Raw genomic sequence first — 19,567 nt, 5'->3', positions numbered from 1 at the left:
TAGCAATATTCCAGCAATATCACGGCGGGGGACACCCGAATATGTGGGGAAGCGAACCAGGGTCCTCGGCATGACGAGCTAACGCTTTAACCATGAGGCAACCCTACTCACTCACTCACTTGTTCTCGAACAGATCTGCCTCAAGTGGGGATTCCGGATTAAAATAGGTCCCCAGCAATCTATGCTTGTTGTACGAGTCGACTTTATGGATTGTTGGTAAGTTCATATGCTGATACTATCAATCACTGGATTGTCTGATCTAGAATTCCCTTTCAGGCCGCCGTCATACATCAAGCCTATTGTTGGGTGACGCGTTAAACAACAATTAAACAAAAATAATTACAAATGAAATCTTTTGTAATGCTTTTGTGTTGAAGCAAAAAAAACCTACATGACTTTGAACTGTGTTAAAACACATCTACTTAAATCACTGTGATGTACAATAGAGCGAGTGAGTGAGTATGGTTTTACGCCGCTTTTAGCAATATCACACCAGAAATGGGCTTCATATATCGACCCACGTGGGGAATCGAACCCGCGTCTTTAAAGCGACGAGCGAACGCTTTAACCACTAGACTACCCCACCGTCCCGATATACAATAGAAGCGATATTTACATGAAATCACCCATGGAAGTCACATGACTTGTAGATACGACCGATAAGCCGACTGACTATCACATGACAAGATGGCGGGGGTTTTCAGCTGCACGTTGATTGCTGTTCTTGTATCGGTTTCTCGTGCTACCATTATTGATCTGAATGGAACCTGGACTCTTCTGAGCAATGGTAGAGGTGAGGAGCACTCTTGATAGATGTCATTGTCTTTAGTCTTATACAAGACACACGGCAAGTGTTTACAATACATTGCGTAACAGCTCATTCATTGATTCATTGATTTGCCTTTGCATGTGTTTGTGACGGGAGCTAACCATGGTGTACGCTCACCTTTTCCGAATACATGGTATCATCACTATTTGATAGTGATTCATGAACACATGTTCGGGATATTGTCGGAATCGTACAATCAAGGGTTTTGTTGCCATTATTCATTATTATTCACGCTTCCTTTTTTCTGTATTATGAACGGCATAGATTCCCAGATCAAACATTCTATTAATCGATTACAGCGATACGCATAAGTTACTGACGTGTTTCATCTTTACATTTGTCATATTTTGTAGTCTACTCCGTCTTTCCCGTAAAAGCAACTGACCCGTTAAACGGAACCTATTTTTGAAGCAAATATAGTTAATAGGAAAGTTTAAATGACTTTTTGTAATATATTGAGTGATATTACTTTTTTTTTAAAGAAATGAGAGCAGAAATGCTGTATCAGAATTAGTAACATCGAAATTCAATAATTTCTTTGGTGGGTCTATAAATAAAAGTGACAAAAGAGGGTCCTGTAAAGTAATAAAAAGATGCACTGTTGTCAGATTTGATAATTGCCTTAGTAACAGGACCTTTATATTTCTTGTCAAGAGGACGCACTAAATCATTTTCTGCGTCCATTCCATACATTTCTGCGTACTGGACGCACATTTCTGCGTCGTGTAAAATTCTGGTTCCTACATAGATAATTAATTTTATATAATCTATTTCTGAATGTGCTTTTCGCCCAGTGTAACATTCGCTCAAAATCATTTCTGGAATACCAGATTAATATAACAGCTTCTTGAAGTAGCCTTGACACAATAACATATTTAAGATAACAATCAGGTTAGACTTATCACGAAGTCATACGACCAAGATCTATATTTGCTTAGTCTGACCACGACGATAGATTAACATACCCACTAAGTAAATCTGCAGCATGATATGAATGCAGTGGTGTTTGTATCTGTCAATTTGAGAATGTTTGTCTTATGTTTGTTTATTTGTTTTGTTGTTGTTGTTTTTTTTGGGGGGGTTGTGGTTTTTTTGTTGTTGTGTTTAACGCCTCACTCAAAAACGTTCCAGCAGCTATATGACCGCGGTCTGTAAATAATCGAATCCGGATAAGACAATCCGGTGATTGACATCGTGAGCATCGATCTACGCAATTGGGATACTATGACGTACATCAACAAAGTCAGCGAGCCTGGCCACTTGATCTAGTTATTGGATTGTCTGGTCCAGACTCGATTATTTACAGACCGCCATCATGTAGCTGGAATATTGCTGAGTGTGGCATTAAACAACAAACAAACAAACTATTTCACTGCATTGTACATTGCACGTCGTTTTATGACAAATGTATAAAGAACAGATACTCCATAGAATTTTCGATGTAGAAATGGAGGGTTGTGACATGGCTGATGACGTATCAAGTTGCTTCGATGGCGTGAGTCACTGCTCATGTTTTCAGTCACTGGTTTGTTTGATTCGTATAAGCACAAGGATTCTGTGTAGAGGAAAGAAAATTCAGATCCAATAACAAACGAATTAAACCATTTTATATACCTCATATAAACACATTTATTAAGCTTTTGTAAACACATTATTGAAACAGTGCAACCATCAAGCATTGTTTGCGTTCTTCGCCTCGCCTGTGTTGCAACAATGGTGGTTGTTCCAGGTGAGAGGATTCCTGCCAGTGTGCCAGGCAGCATGTACACAGCCCTGTACACCAACAAGCTGATTCCAGATCCGCTGTACCGGGACAACGATGTCAAACTACGATGGATTGGACGAGAAGACTGGACGTACACACGCACCTTTCAGTGTAAGAGCAGAACTAACGAGAGCCACTCACTTAACTGATTGTAAGACCATGTGATCTAACATGAAAGAAAATAGCACAACATATATCAATAATAAGACACTGTTTAGTTCCTAAAACTGATGACGAAACAACAGTCCGATGATCGATTTTAATCTACGGTGGAAGGATTATCATTTCTCAATGCATCAGCTGTGGGCATAATACGTTATAAAATGTAAAAGGTGAATTTTAGATATATAAGGTAGATAATTTGAATATATGACATATTAAACATAAAGACACTTACCATTTGCATGCATCTTAGTCCGGCATTATTTACAGAAATACGACTTGTTTTTTGTTTTTAGATAAAACGTTCCTGAAAAAACCTGAGGTCATTACTACATCTGTTGTTTTGTATGAGGTCATTGCTACATCTGGTGTATTGAATGAGGTCATTACTACATCTGTTGTTTTGTATGAGGCCATTACTTCATCGAATGTATTTTAGTGATGTCATTACTACATCTGGTGTATTGTATTATGTCTTTACTACATCGAATTTATATAAGTGAGGTCATTACTACATCCAATGTTTTATATGAGGTCATTACTACATCGCATACATATTAGTGAGGTCATTACTACATCTGGTGTATTGTATGAATTCATTGCTACATCTGATGTATTGTATGAAGTTATTACTAAATGTAATGTATTTTACTGAGTTCATTACTACATCTGGTGTATTGTTTGAGGTCAATACTACATCTGATGTTTTGTAGTGAGTTCAGATGACCTGGCAGCTTCTGCCCTCCATCTTGTTTGTGACGGCCTGGACACCTTCTCAACCGCCTTCATCAACGACCAGAAGGTCGGGACATCAGAGAACATGTTTGTCCAATATGTCTACGACATTAAACAAGCTGCCAAGGTTAGAATATTTGTGACACTTGTTAAGAACATAAACTTGACAACCACTCTATTTCCATCCAAATTGTTATCATTTTATTTACCTACAGTAAACTACACTTATAACGAACTCAAATGGACGACTTATTTTACTTCGTTATAACCGTAGTTCGTTACAAGTATATATACAACATCTATACAGAAAATGACCGGGACCAAAAATTAAGTTCGTAATATCCGTCAGTTCGTTATAAGCGTGTTCATTATAAATGTATTTCACTGTATATGGGTATTCACTCATGACCTGACCAATCCCACCACCATTGTTGAAATGAAACCCTTCTTGATTGATGTCTTAGAGATGATGCAACTCAGTATATATTCTAAATGCCTATCAAAGTAAAAGTTTCTCGGGCACATTTTTCTCAAACGCGAGGAAGGAGGTAGGTTTTATTTATTTACTTATTTTTTTTCTTCTTTCTACCAAGAATGCCAGGAAACACACCTGGAAAAAACGTTACAATGGGCTGTTTAATACAATGTTATGTTATTGTATTGATAATAAAGTATACATCATATATATCTGTTGGCAATAAAAAACAGTGCGCAGGATTTAAAATGACGCGCCAATGCCCGAGAAACCTTCCTTTTTAAGCCTTATGCTATCTTACCCTGAACAAATAATAATACTCTTATCCTAAAAATGTCCTAACACACCAAGGAGACGGCCTTATATTTGACACTCAAGCTGTTGACCAGTCCGCATGCTAATTTTGCTGAAAATTTCCCATTCTCTCACTTTTTGTTTGTAAGTTTGCTAACATTATGTTTCGTGTCATTGATTGCCCATACAGGCTGTGAACCTATAAAGAAAAAAGGGTATCGGGTGGCCATGATGGAAATTGAGTATGAGTTTGACATTATCTACGGGCAATAAAAACTGGGGATTGTGTGGACATTATGGATGTGGAGTACGAATTTTAATTAATAACGAGAACGACAGGACATACATTTTGTACTATTGTGTACAATCACAATTTTCAATAGCTCGTCACTAGTGGTTTAAGCGTTCGCTCGCCACGACGAAGATTAAGGTTCGATTCCTGACATTGGTACAATGTGTGAAGCTAGCTAGCTAACTAGCTAGCTCACTCACTCGCTCACTCGCTCACTCACTCACTCACTCACTCACCCACTCACTCACTCACTCACTCACTCGTTATCTGTGCTATGTTTCACCAGGTTGGAGACAACACTATCCGCATCGACTTTCAGTCTGCTGTAACAGTTGCTGCTCAAAAGGCCAATGCTTCTGCCTATGACATCCCCGACGATTGTCCCAACAAGGTACAGAACGGAGAATGTCATGTCAACATGATCAGAAAGGAGCAGTGTTCTTTCAGCTGGGACTGGGGACCTTCCTTCCCAACACAGGGAATATGGTAAGCACACGGAACTGGGGGCCTTCCTTCCCGACACAGGGAATATGGTAAGCACATGGAACTGGGGACCTTCCTTCCCAACACAGGGAATATGGTAAGCACAAGGGACTGGGGGCCTTCCATCCCAACACAGGGGATATGGTAAGGTATAGGAACTGGGGGCCTTCCTTCACAACATAGGGAATTAGGTAAGCACAAAGAACTGGGGGCCTTCCTTCCCAACACAGGGAATATGGTAAGCGCAAGGAACTAGGGGCCTCCCTTCCCAACACAGGGAATATGGTAAGCACAAGGAACTGGGGACCTTACTTCCCAACACAGGGAATATGGTAAGCACAGGGAACTTGGGGACGTCCTTCCCAACACAGGGAATATGGTAAGCACAAGGAACTTGGGGTCTTCCTTCCCAACACAGGGAATATGGTAAGCACAGGGAACTGGGGGCCTTCGTTCCCAACCAGGGAATATGGTAAGCACAAGGAACTTGGGGTCTTCCTTCCCAACACAGGGAATATGGTAAGCACAAGGAACTGGGGGTCTTCCTTCCCAACACAGGGAATATGGTAAGCACAGGGAACTTGGGACCGTCCTTACCAACACAGGGAATATGGTAAGCACAAGGAACTGGGGGCCTTCCTTCCCAACACAGGGAATATGGTAAGCACAGGGAACTTGGGGCCTTCCTTCCCAACCAGGGAATATGGTAAGCACAGGGAACTTGGGGCCTTCCTTTCCAACAAGAGAATATGGTAAACACAGGGAACTGGGGGCCTTCCTTCCCAACACAGGGAATATGGTAAGCACAAGGAACTGAGGGCCTACCTTCCCAATACAGGGAATATGGTAAGTTTAATTACGAGGCCGCGTCTTTCTAATTTTTAGTTTACGTTTTTTATACAAATGTATTAACCAGGCTACATATGTTGGGAATAGTCAACAGATTTTCCACTTTAAAAGTAACTTTAGTAGGAAAATGTTACTTGAGAAATTGTGGATCTGAATGTTGTTTTCGTTTCGGTATAATTTGCTAAAGGTTAAGTTTAATACGTTTTATATATGCTCAGAGGCTATACTAACGTCTTTACTTGTTCTTGAAAACTATTCACAGTTGTATCCTGTTGCATTTGTAGGTACTTTTTTAAAATGACAAGCAAACTTTGCTCTTGTTTCATTCTTTAATTGCAAAAGGTGAAGCCTCGGTGACAGATATGAGAGAATCGCTATTTGTGAGTGAATCAGTTACCATTGTAGGTGCATGGGCATATAGCGGCGATCCAAATAGTTACAGAAAATAAGAAATGTCATTTTTACCCCTTATTACAATTCTGATTTAATTAGAAATGAAAGTCAACTTGTAAGTATGCCTTCAGTTAATTACAAAGAACCATTACTATATTCCCTTCCTTGTTACCTTGTAGGAAAAGTATCTACGTCCAAGCTTTCAAATCTGCCGTGATTCGTGAACTCTCAGTTGCAACGACAAGAGGTATTGAATTGTAAGAAAACGAGCGGTGCACCATGTTAAGGGAGTCAACTGACGATAAGGACTTCTATAGTCAGTTAACTCCCTTGCCTCCGGAAGATGGCAGTGCACTGAAATTAGTGTTTCGAGGTTAGGGGTTAGTATTTCAACTGGTTGCTTAAAGCCGTAACAGTTGGGTTACATGACTGGCAATTGGGAGTTGGTACCCTTTCAATAAGATCCTTTAGGGGCCAGATTCATGTCTAGAATAAATACCTGAAAATCTGAAACCACACGCCCATTGAGACCATTTTGGACCCATGCCTAGTTGATCTATAAGGGTCGAACTATACATGTATATACATGTGTGTGTGTGTTGGTTGGGGGGGGGGGGGGGGGGGGGGGGGAGAGGGAGGCGGGGGATCCTCCTCAAATACTTGTCTATGTTTAAAGGAAGATGGTTAACAAATGAACACTCAAATATATGAAACCATAAAATAACTTTATAAAGCATTTATATTTAAATTCAAAACGTCAAAGCTAGAGAAGACGCAATAGGTCTTTAATATTGAATTAGACTGTTTAAAGTCAAGTGAAAACTGGACTTTTACAGTCAGATAACTCCCTTGGCTCTGGAAGTAATAGTTTTTCTCTGGCGTTGACCGTTAGTGTTTAATAGAGTTAATAGGATTTTACTTTAATGTCACTTTTGGGAATGTTTGTGACCATGGATCTGTTGGCGAGGTAACATAAAAGCTACAATGTGCATTGTCTGCACGGTTTTCTGACACAAACTGTGTTTCTTACATTTCTAGAAGCGGGAGGACCGTGGATGCTGGATGTGGGCGTGTATTTTGACGTCAGCGGGGGCTCTGTGTCGGGTGTCCTCACCCTCAACGTTGTTGGCACAGAAGCAGTGAAGTCCATGCCACTGACTCTCACACCAACAAACAATTCATCAGTCTTCTCAGTCTCAGTCCCGAACGTAAGTATCGGCTGAGGTAAACGCGGTTTAACGTCGCCTTCAGCATAGCGACGTTCATGCGTGTGTGTGTGTGTGGTCACTCACTCGGTCCTATGCCGGTTGTGTACTGCTAACACACTAAGATAACATGGATACCCCAATCTGACACAGTATCTTGCCTCCGTGACGGCCAGTCATTGTTTTAATCCCCTTATGCCGAGCGCCAGGCAGGGTAACAACAAATTCCATCTTGTTTGTCGTTTGTACGTCGTTTGGTATGACGCGAACTACCGATCGTGCGCTCGAATCACTAAAGATTACGCATCACAGTAGATGAGTGTTTTGTTAGATTAACACACAGGGTCTGTCTACTGGGTGCCCCGCCTCTGACTTTAACGGGGCGGTCGGGTAGTCTAGTGGATAAAGCGTTCGCTCGTCATGCCGAAGACCCGGGTTCGATTCCCGACATGGGTACAATGCGTGAAGCCCATTTCTGGTGTCCCCCGCCATAATATTGGTGTCCCCCGCCGATTTACTTCTGCAATTCATTTCAGGAACAATTGACGTAGGATTGACCTGTTGTCCTCATGACAATACAAAGTGTTAATGTCTTGGGTTTGTGTCATTTGCAGAGTTACAAAATTGACAGATGGTGGCCAAATGGTTATGGGAGGCAGCCTCTCTACACCGTCAACGTCACCTTCACCAGCAACAACGAGGTGTCCAGCAAACAACGTCGGGTGGGATTTCGTACTGTAGAGCTAGTGCAGGATCCTGTTGGCAACAACCAAGGTTGGTGGGGAATGTGTTGGCAACAGTCAAGGTGGGTGGGGAATGTGTTGGCAACAACCAAGGTGGGTGGGGAATGTGTTGACAACAATCAAGGTGGGTGGGGGATGTGTTGGCAATGTGGATGCGAAATATGACGAAGAATGTATCGTGTTGGCAGAAAACAATTTCGGCAAGTACCAGAGTGATCAGTAACCAATACGGTTGGCAGTTTGAAGACAACGAGATGGATGGAGAACTTGTTAACAATGTCCAAGGTTGATGTAGAAATCACGCAAGGAGGAAGAGGGTTGTTTTAACAACAGCCAACCACAAATGGAACATGTAATTGGCATTCCAAAGCAGTGGTTCATCATATCTCGTGAGAATTAACGTCATTTTGAAGCTGATCCAGCAGATTTTGTTGAACGATTTGTAACCATGGATGAGTCTTGGGTTCACTTGGAGAGACTAAAAGCAGCAGACACATCTAACGTCTCCTCCCCCGAAGAAGGTAAAATCTGTTCGGTACACTGGCAAAGTGATGGCTTCGGTTTTCTCGGCATTTTACCATCAAAGTGATGCAGGTCCCAAACGTTTACCTGTTTGGTGAAACCCACGAGCACGGCCGTGGTGATGACAAACCTAGAAAGATAATCATGGTGAACCTGGATTCGAGCCCATGACCGTAGGTTTCAGGATCCACTTGCACAAAGCGATCTTAGCGCTAAGACTATCGTATGCCTATGTTAAAGTATAGGAGTTACAATCATCTTAGTGCTAAGATCGCTTTGTGCAAGTGGACCCTGGTGTGACCAAGGGACGCAACTCCGTACAGCGAATCGCGACGCCTTAGACGACTGGGCCAACCTCCCAATGTAAATTCAAAATGCTTGAAATACATTGGAACTATGGAAAGGACTGTCGCTTTTATTTCCTGTCATATCAATCTGACGCACCTTGGTATAACTGAAATATCTTTTTTCAAAACGGCGTTAAACTCAACTCACTCTCTTTCTCTTTTCTGTTACGTCACAGTGATCATTGCCATGTGATCGGTAAATCAAGATTGAACGATGTTATGTTGTTTGTTTGTTTGTTGTTTAATATCGCACTCAGCAATATTCCAGCTATATGACGCCGGTCTGTAAATAATTGATTCTGGATCAGACACTCCAGTGATTGACATCATGATCATCGATCTACGCAATTGGGATACGATGACATGCATCAACCAAGTCAGTGAGCCTGACCACACGATCCCGTTTGTCGCCTCTTACGACAAGCAGTCGCCGTTTGTGACAAGCATGGGTTGCTGAAGACCTGTTCTTTCCCGGACCATCACGGGTCAGAACGATGTCATGTTGATACTGGTAATTGATGAGTAAGTTTGTCCTAGTACGTTGTTATTTTTTCACAGGCTTGTCATTCTACTTCAAGATAAACGACATACCAGTTTTCTTCAAGGGATCAAATTGGATTCCTGCGGACAGTTTTCAGGAAAATATTACCAGAGAAAGACTGCGCCGTCTGCTCCAATCAGTTACTGAAGTCCACATCAACTCAATGAGGGTTTGGGGAGGAGGGGTTAGTACAATGGCTGACACATGTTGTTACTACCGAAACAAATATATTGACAAACAATATATGAATAAACTATATACAAGAAAGAAATAATATGACGTGTGTACAATTGACACCAGAAGCATTATACATGAACGATGTCACCGGTATTTTTTATAATTGTCTCCAGTTTCTCGTGTTAATCATTAGCTAAGCAGTTAGTTTATAAAAGATATGACGTTGATATGTTTTTGGAGGTATAAATGTATAATGCAGAGTGCATAGCATAGCTTCTCAAATACCTTTGATGCATATTGTACAAAACAGAAAATATGGAAAAGTTTATGTTTGAAATTATGACTACCTTTTAGCATTGCCAGGGCCCACCTGCACAAAGCGATCTTAGCGGTAAGATTATCGTAACTCCCATCTTTTAACAAATGCTTACAATAGTCGTAGTGCTATGATTGCAAATGGGCCCAGGTTTGTACATTGGCACTAAAAGCTGGACATATGTTTTGCTGTATTTAATTTTGTTTGTGATATTTTCTTTACAGGTTTATGAATCAGAGGATTTTTATGAGCTCGCGGACGAGTTTGGCATCATGATCTGGCATGACCTGATGTATAGTGATCATTTCTACCCAACCACACCAGCCTTCCTTGGTACTGTGTCACAAGAGATTACACACCAGGTACATCAGAGTGAGTGAGTGAGTGAGTTGGGTTTAACGCCGCTTTTAACATTATCCCAGTTATATCACGGCGTGTCAGATTAATGTGGGAGGAAAGCCCGAAGTGATGCAGGTCTCAGACCTTTACCACTTCGGTGAAACCCACGAGCACGGGTATGGTGCTGACAAACCTAGAAACATAATCGGGGTGAACCGGGATTCGAACCCACAATCATAGGTTTCTGGCGTGTCCAGGGGACGCAACTCTGCACAGCGAATCGCGGCGCCTTAGACGACTGGGCCACCCGTGCCCCCAGGTACATCAGACATTGGGGTCACACCTGGTGTGCGTTACTCTCACACACGATTAACCTTTGTATGTCATCTTAACGATAAACTATCCAAAGGGGGGAAAAAGGCGAAAACAAGTTGGGTCGGGAGAAATTGGGATTCGTCATATTCGTTTTTAAGATCATTATTTATATTGATAGTAATTAAGGTCTGTATTTAATATTTTACTTATTTCTAGTCGACGTAATTTAAGTCTTTCTCTAGGATAACATGTCACACATGAAAACGTCTTATCAAAGACGGTACTTGTTAATATTGGTAAATAATCATAAGAAATCTCTGCTAAAAGCAGAGTCCATTGTACCATGAGCTGTGATTCTGAATCACTATCAAATATCACCAGCCTTTGGTGTCTACATTTCACAGCTTTTTGAGGTGCAATTGGGCATGCTACTTCCACGAAGATTTCAAAGACTCTTGCTCAAAGATGGTTTGATCAATGTTACAAAATTCAAGGACACAGTAAAGCTTTCAAAACGCTGCATGGTGGACATGTGGAAGGCGCATTTAACGGATCATTGACATTGTAGGCGTCATTTGTTATTTGGAATACCTTATGTTTCCGTGTTTTACAGGGGGACAATTGACTTGCCTTTGCATGTGTTTGTGACGGGTCCCATAGGTGGGGCTGGATACCATCTTTTCTTGAACACCTGGTCATAAACAAATTTTCATTATATAATTGGAATCAAACTGTGGACCCTGTTTTTAGTAGATATTTATTATGATTATAGAAATGGTTTTGAGGCTGCTATGTTTTAAACATTGGCAAGGCTCATGGTAAAACAAGCACACAATGATCTGATCCTATGTGGACTCTCAGTCGTATTGACAACTGGATACCGACTTGTGTGAAATGCTGAGCGAATGAATATGATGCTTTTTTCCGCAGCTGAGGCGTATCCGACACCACCCTTGTATCGCCGTGTGGTCGGGTAACAACGAGATGGAGATAGGCCTCCGAGATCACGGGTGGGTAATTGTGATGTTAGCTTTAACCTTAACTAGGCTGCTATATATTTACATCAAAGACCGTAGAGCTCTTGAAATGTGCCTGCATCCTGATCCCAAACAGGAAACTTTTTAAGTAAGACTGGAATCTTATTTCAGATATCTATACACTGGCAGTGTGCAGTTACTATTGGGGCCGTTGTTGCTTTCACTATATGTTTATTTCTACAGTTTTATACTATTTCTACTTCAGTATATTGATTGACATTGGGTATAAGTACATCTGTCTTTTTAATGTGTTTTTGTACGATCAAGTGATGTGGGAACTCTTTCCAATCTCATTCAAATCAGATATTTTACACCGATACGATTCTCTGCGTCAGGATCCGATGACACATCCATAGGACGTAGCGTCGGGTGAACTTGCTAGACAGCCAATTCAGCGTCCATGCTTCCAAATTATCCGTACGAATGAAGCGAAGCATTTTATACAGTATATGATTTCTGTATCTCGAAAACGAACCAAAACGACAAGTTCCGAAAGTAGAAAGTATAGCGACGCCGTTGCAGTGTCCTGGATACTTCAGACATCCTGTCGTTTCTGAGCGCCGTGGCAGCTACACCCAAAAGGGAGTACCATCGAAGGAATAGTTGTGTTATATGTGGGGTTTTCACTTCTACATGTACGGAATTTCCTGCTCGATTAAAACTCGAAAGCAGCTGAATCGTTTTAGAAAGCGGACAGCTGATTTCCCAAATAACCCACATAATTCTCGCAGATTAAGTGGTCAAAGTTCGCTCAGAGGCCAACTGACGCAACGTTCTGTAGAGGTTCTCTTCTGTACTCAGATCTAAAGGCAGAGTACCATATGGTAATAAACGATCTAGTTTCGAGATTAAGCTCAATCATCCATGATGTGGTTGTAATCACTAATGGAGATTAACATACCAATATCCATTTCAGTTTTGTACTTTGACTCGCAAAATCTAAAATGTTCCAAAGTCTAAAACATGTTTCCTTTGCCATACAACATGAGCCACTTGCTCCTTTCTGAAGATTAGAGGGGGCACGGGTGGCCCAGTCGTCTAAGGCGCCGCGACTCGCTGTGCAGAGTTGCGTCCCTTGGGCACGCCAGAAACCTATGATTGTGGGTTCGAATCCCGGTTCGCCCCGATTATGTTTCTAGGTTTGTCAGCACCATACCCGTGCTCGTGGGTTTCACCGAAGTGTTAAACGTCTAAGACCTGCATCACTTTGGGCTTTCCTCCCACATTAAGCTGACACGCTGCGATATAACTGGAATACTGTTAAAAGCGGCGTTAAACCCAACTCACTCACTCACTCACTCACTGAAGATTAGAAACAAACTTCTGCCAATGGAGGTCTTGCTACTTTCAGTTTCCATGACTACAAGCGCTACTACGATGACTACGTCAAGTTGTACGTGACAACGATCAAGACTATTGTAGACAGGGAAGACCCGACTCGTGTGTATCTGTCATCCAGTCCCAGTAATGGCGAGGATACAGAGAAGGAAGGCTGGGTAGCTAAAAACCCTCAGTCCGAATTGTATGGCGACAGTAAGTCAATGCTAAGACAGACTTGTGTTTTTACGATGCTTATTGGTTACTGTTCCGTTTCATGTAAACTTTGTATTCGTATGTGAACTTTTAGTTGGAGCATAGGTATGGCTTTTTATACACCTGATTTAGGGTATTGCTAATTGTATTTGTTTTCAAGTATACTCCTGAAAATATGTACAAACAAACTAACCACGTGCGTTTTGAAGTACTAACGAGGCATTACGTAATGGAAATCCGGTGAGGTATTTTATCGGAAGTAGTACTCCACTCGGCGCAAATAAAGCGGTGCTCTTTCCTGGATTATGTTTCGGGTTAACTTCATGGGAGTCATTTTCTCTCTTAAAATCCACTAGGGGCGGGGGAAGGTCGCAATAATATTGAGTCGCACTTTTGAACAGGGTTCAGCAGTCGCATTAATTTAGAGACGCATTAATTTCATTGTATCTCGAAAACGAATTTCAACGACATGTTCCGAAAGTAGAAAGTATCGTGACGCCGTTGTAGTGTTCTGGATATTTTATCCATCCTGTCGTTTCTGAGCGCCGTGGCAGCTGCACCCAATAGGGAGTCCCATCGAAGGAATAGTTGTGATATGTGTGGGGTTTTCACTTCTACATGTACACATCGAAATGTCCTTCTCGATTGAAACACGAAAGCAGCTGAATCGTTTTAGAAAGCGGACAGCTGATTTCCCAAATAACCCACATACTTCTCGCAGATTTACTTGTCAAAGTTCGTTCAGAGGTCAACTGACGCAACGTCCTCAACGTTTACAGTATGCTGTCAGTCTCCAGCATTGCTATCGTTAAGGGGCCCGTTCTACAAAGCGATCGTAGCGCTAAGGTGATCGTAACTCCCATACCTTAACATAGACTTACGACAATCGTAGCGCTACGATCGCTTTGTGGAACAGGGTCCAGACCTGAATGTGAACGCAGATTGTGTTTCTGATTTAACAGGGTCCCGTGTCCATTTGCATAGAATACCATTGTACGATCGTGCCATGCGACAATGATGTATTGACCTTCAGTTCCAGTGTCTTGATCTAACGTGTATTTCCACAAACAGTTCACTTCTATAATTATGCCGCCGACCTGTGGAACGACTCAGCATTCCAGATACCGCGATTTGCCTCGGAATACGGGATTCAGGCCTGGTGTGACATCGAGACCCTGGAAGATGTGTTTGACTCGGGGGACTTCGACTACTGGGGACCAATGTCCAGTCATAGGAATCATCACCCTTCTGGTCAGTTGTGTTAACATTACGCCACAAACATTAACTTTCACTATAGTTTGTCAAAACATTTATTGCGAAGGAAATAAAGTTTTACATTTTGAATATTATATTGATGATTTTATTTGAGCTCTTAAAGCAGCACCAAGTTTCAAATGTATCAATTCATTTAAGAAGCGTCATTTACACAAGTATCTCAAATCTTTAATGACAAAATGAAAATTTAGGGATCACTCCTTAAGGCTTGTTTCAGCTCATACTATAACCAATGTGTTACTGACTATACTTTACTCATATAAATGACTTACATAAAGAGACAAAGCCAGAGTTACAAGGTTTAGTTCTGAAGCATGTATCATGACCGCGGGACATGCTTTCCCTGGTTGCAAACACCTGGTGTCATCACTGATTTTCAGTGGTCCATTCACTTTAGTTTGCCTTTTGCCAAGTCGAATCTGTTTCGGCGGATAACAAGGCTGTTGACGTTTTATATTCATTAACAGGGCACCAAATCAGTAACACTAGCAGCGAGATGTCGTACTTCATAAAACTTGTCCCTATTAAGACAACTTGATAAAATGTCATCAAATGAAACTGTAAAGTCTTCACACTATTCATCGTTCTGAAAACAAATCTTAACATGGTCAAAATATTATCCTTGTTCACTTTTGATATTCGTACACATATGAAATCCATGCATTACATACAATGGCGCTGGGGATGGAAAAGAACTCATACACTGACGATGCACCGTGGTCCGTTCCATGTCCTTGTTTCTATTGTTTACAGGTAATAGTGAGATGGTCAAAGAAGTTATCCAACATTTCAAAGAACCCACTAATCCAGATGCAAAACAGAAATTCAGTGACATCATCTACTTAACACAGGTGAGTGAGGCGAACATGACTTAAACAGCATCCTTGCCAATGTCAAGGTCGTATAAATACCACCCGCATCAGAAACTACCCGTGGAAGCCAAAACAAATGTTTCTCATCGTCGTGCGGGTCATGTTAAACCTGGAAATCTGGCATTGATGAGAACAATTGTGTGTGTTGACTATGTTTTTATTAATTATGTTGTAGCCAGCATACCTTTCCACCCTGTAGATCTTCACCGCGCTACTTTGATAAGATAAGATTTCTTAATGCCACTACCTCCAGTGTTGAAAACATTTCCATTTTGTGGAAATCAAAGCCTCATACAGAAAAACTTTAAATTAGAAAACACCTTGCCTCTGTAAAGCTTAATGAAACGTCATATGTACTTCCGGTTTTATTGAAACATTTCCGTCACAGCAGATTGCGCTTTAGATTGTGTTGCTTTTAGAATTAAGGTTTCAAGGGTCGTGCGTTGTATATTGGTTTTGATGGTGAAAGATATCCCACAGTTCATGATGTATATTTCTCTGTCAGATCAACCAGGCCGTATCGGTACAGGCTGAAAGTGAACACTACCGGCGCTGGCAGAACGAAATGACGTCAGATGGGCGGGGGCAGACTATGGGCGCCCTCTACTGGCAGCTCAACGACATCTGGCAGGCACCAACATGGGCTAGTATTGGTGAGTGATATGTCCTTTCTTTTTATTGGTTGAACATTTCAAGTTAATCCTACCTGGGTGACGTTACATTATATTTGCTGCTTGTAGCATCTAGAAACTTATTCAAACAGAATCCACAGAGCTTCACATACTAGTATAAAAGGCGAATAATAAGGAAAAGACTCTTGTTGTCAATGGCGACTGGCATTGGTATCATAGAACATTTGCAATCATATTACCATCGTTGCTCTGTGATTAAAAGAAATTTTACATTACGGTCACCTCCCCAAGGGGACACCACGTATAAGATGTGTCCCAGTGTGGGGCAGAACCAACGCCCTAGAAAATCGCATGGAGTCGATCCTTTCCAAGTGCACTCATCCATCCAACTACTCTCATCCGCCAGCGTTTTTGAACTGTACATGATTTGTGATCTGTGACAGGTCCACGTGGCATCCACGTTCATGTCATCTGGAGTAAATGGTACGGTTTATAAATAATGGACACAGTTAGGAAACTTGTACCCGTGTACTTTATTACCATGAGTAGATGAGGTTGATGTGACGATGGCGAACTAATTGTATTACAGACTACAAAGGCAAATGGAAGATGCTGCACTACTACGTTCGGAAGTTCTTCGCCCCCGTTCTCATCTCCCCCTTCATTGACGGCAACTTCCTCAACATCTACATGGTGGTGGACGATATCTTTCTGACCGAGGTCAAGGACACCAAGACCGGCATGAACGTCTTCACCCCTGCCACCAGCCTCCTCCAGTCCAGCTTCCCCAACCACGAGTCAGTGCATCTGATGAAGAAGACTACTGAAGCCACCTCAGGAATACTGTACATCCAGATGTACCGATGGGACAGCTTCACCCCTCTCAAGACATGGAACGTTACATACAAGGTGAAATATAAGTATCCATCAACAATTATATCGTTAATTGTGTCAACATTTGACGAAATCTACAAATTCACACTTAATGGCACAGCTTAACACCCCATTACTTTTTGATTAATATTATTTTGACGGAACTAGCAATAACTGATTACAATAAATACGTATAGTAATGGTCCCGTGAAGATTCCGGGTCAGAACATGTCTTCAGAGGCGACTAACGGGATCGGGTTGATGCATGTCATCGTATCCCAAATGCGTAGATCGATGCTCATGATGTCTATCACAGGATTGTCTGGTCCATATTCGATTATTTACAGACTGCCGTCTTATAGCTGTAATATTGCTTAATATTTTTTATTTTGAATATGACAGTGTATTTTGGTTTCAGGCGACACAATCATCCCTGTCAGTTTTCAAGCAAGATATTGACTCTCTGGTGAGGGAGTCCGGTTGTCCAGACAGGTCCAGCTGTTTTGTCTACATGTCTCTCAATGAGCTAAATAGCGGCATCAACGCATACCTCCCACTCACATACTACAACAACGTCACTGGACTCAGCAAACCTGGAGTTAAGGTACGTTGTAAGGATTCTTTTCAGAAAAGAATTCGGGGGCATGTTCCAGATGGTCCCTGCCATACTCATATTGGGCGCCATACTCGTGGCTGTTTCTTCCACGTGAAATGCAGATCTGTGTCCCTTTGGGGTTTTACTCTTACATCAATTGTTTGTTTATTTGTTTGTTTATTGCTTAACGCCCGATCAGCAATATTCCAGCTATATGACGGCGGTCTGAAAATAATCAAGTTTGGATCAGACAATCAAGGGATTGATATCACGAGCATCGATCCACACAAAAGGGATACGATGACATGCATCAACCAAGTCAGCAAATCTGACCACCTGTTTCCTTTAGTCGCCTCTTCCAACAGGCATTGGTTGCTGAAGACCCTATTCTGAAGCAATTCTACCCCGGATCTGCACGTGGCTCATACATAAAACCTTGGTCCAGAGTGGATAAAATGTGGTTCATAATAAAGGCTTTAAAATTAGAAAAAACGACAAAATCCTTAATCATAAGAAATCCATTGTAGCGATCCAATTATATTATAAGCATGTATTTATGAATCACTGTCAAAGTGCAGAATCATTGGCACCCGTCCTAAACACATGCAAAGGCAAGTCAAGTGTTCGTTTAAACAAACATGGGTTCATATGGTACCAGTTGAAATAGGAATTTCTTCTTGTCACTGATGCATCAAGTTTGTCCTCCACATGTTTACCATGAACCTTTTAGAAAGCTTTACTTAGATACCACCGAAGATGCTTCTGGTAAAATAATGAGTATTGTGTAAAATAAATAGAAAAAAAAACCGTTACCAAAATTCACATATTACTTATGTATTTCTCGTTCACCATTAAGTTTTTTAAGCAGTATTATTGTTTTTACAAGATATTTCTTTCGCAATTATCTCACAGGTAACTGGTGTTACGAAGATATCCGACGTAGAGTTTGCAGTCACTGTTGGTTCTCCTGGCATCGCTCCATTTGTTTGGTTGGATGCACTCGGCATCCCCGGCAGATTCTCTGACAATGGATTCCTTATGATGTCGCCTTCTCGGACGGTGACCTTCACCTCTTGGGACCCTGTTGATCTGAACACAGTGAAACAATCATTGAAAACAAAATCTTTGATGGATGTTTATGTTTAATAACGTTTCAAGAAAGTATTATTTTAGTATTAATTATTCAACAAAGTTAAAAGCTTTTACGGGAAGATTTTCATTAAAGCAGTTAAAATATATAGAATTATTTTGATATTTTCTTGTTTATGGTTGCAATGGTTGTGGTTAATGGTTCAGATGTAGATTGTATTTATCAGAATTAATGATCAATAAAGCTTGAAAAATATGTACCAATGAAAATGAGAGAACATGTATGTTATGTAAAAAATATATAGAGTATATAATTCACTTTATCTTTACGTGTCAACTTTTTTTGTGATTTGAGAGTTCATTATACACCCAAAATGTATTTTTTAAACCACCAGAAATCGCAGTCCCTTCTTTCATGACCTCTAGAAATGATACCGCTATTCTACACTTGTCCCTTTATTTAAAGCATGCAACAATCTTGAGAAATTACATCTTGAAAAAAGTTGTATATCCAGACTAATTTAACACTGCATGTAACGTGTATTTGTGTAATGTGCTGTATAATTTTTTGCTGTGTAATGAACTGTTTTCTGTTTTCAATATTCTTCTTCTTCAATGTAACAAACATTTGTATGTCCGCAAGAATACATTTTGAACTCTTTCCTTGACTGTTTCATCTATATTCTTCTTCATCAATGTACAAAACCATTTGTATGTCCGAAAGAATACATTTTGAACTCTACTTTTACTGTTTTATCAATATTCTTCTTCTTCAATGTAACAAACACTTGTATGTGCGAAAGAAAACATTTTGAACCCTTTCTTTGGAACCCTTTCTTTGACTGTTTTATCAATATTCTCCTTCTTCAATGTAAAACA

At 40.9% G+C, this 19,567-nt stretch overlaps 1 protein-coding gene across 1 annotated transcript; it reads left to right on the top strand.

Annotated features, from left to right (window-relative positions):
- The first annotated feature begins 687 nt into the window (after window positions 1-687).
- Window positions 688-18,745, top strand: LOC139463895 (beta-mannosidase-like). The gene is made up of 17 exons (XM_071245312.1): window positions 688-793; window positions 2,559-2,705; window positions 3,470-3,618; window positions 4,839-5,038; window positions 6,457-6,524; window positions 7,316-7,485; window positions 8,097-8,256; window positions 9,653-9,819; window positions 10,353-10,490; window positions 11,713-11,792; window positions 13,171-13,352; window positions 14,424-14,603; window positions 15,381-15,478; window positions 16,005-16,152; window positions 16,721-17,040; window positions 17,423-17,608; window positions 18,512-18,745. The coding sequence occupies exons 1-17, from the start codon at window positions 688-690 to the stop codon at window positions 18,743-18,745; spliced, it is 2,733 nt and encodes a 910-aa protein (XP_071101413.1).
- Window positions 18,746-19,567: the final 822 nt, after the last annotated feature.

The sequence above is a fragment of the Haliotis cracherodii genome, unplaced genomic scaffold (assembly GCF_022045235.1).
Source record: "Haliotis cracherodii isolate W230 unplaced genomic scaffold, xgHalCrac1.p SCAF_16, whole genome shotgun sequence".
Taxonomy (NCBI): Eukaryota; Metazoa; Mollusca; class Gastropoda; order Lepetellida; family Haliotidae; genus Haliotis; species Haliotis cracherodii.
This window is presented reverse-complemented; position numbering and strand designations above follow the sequence as displayed.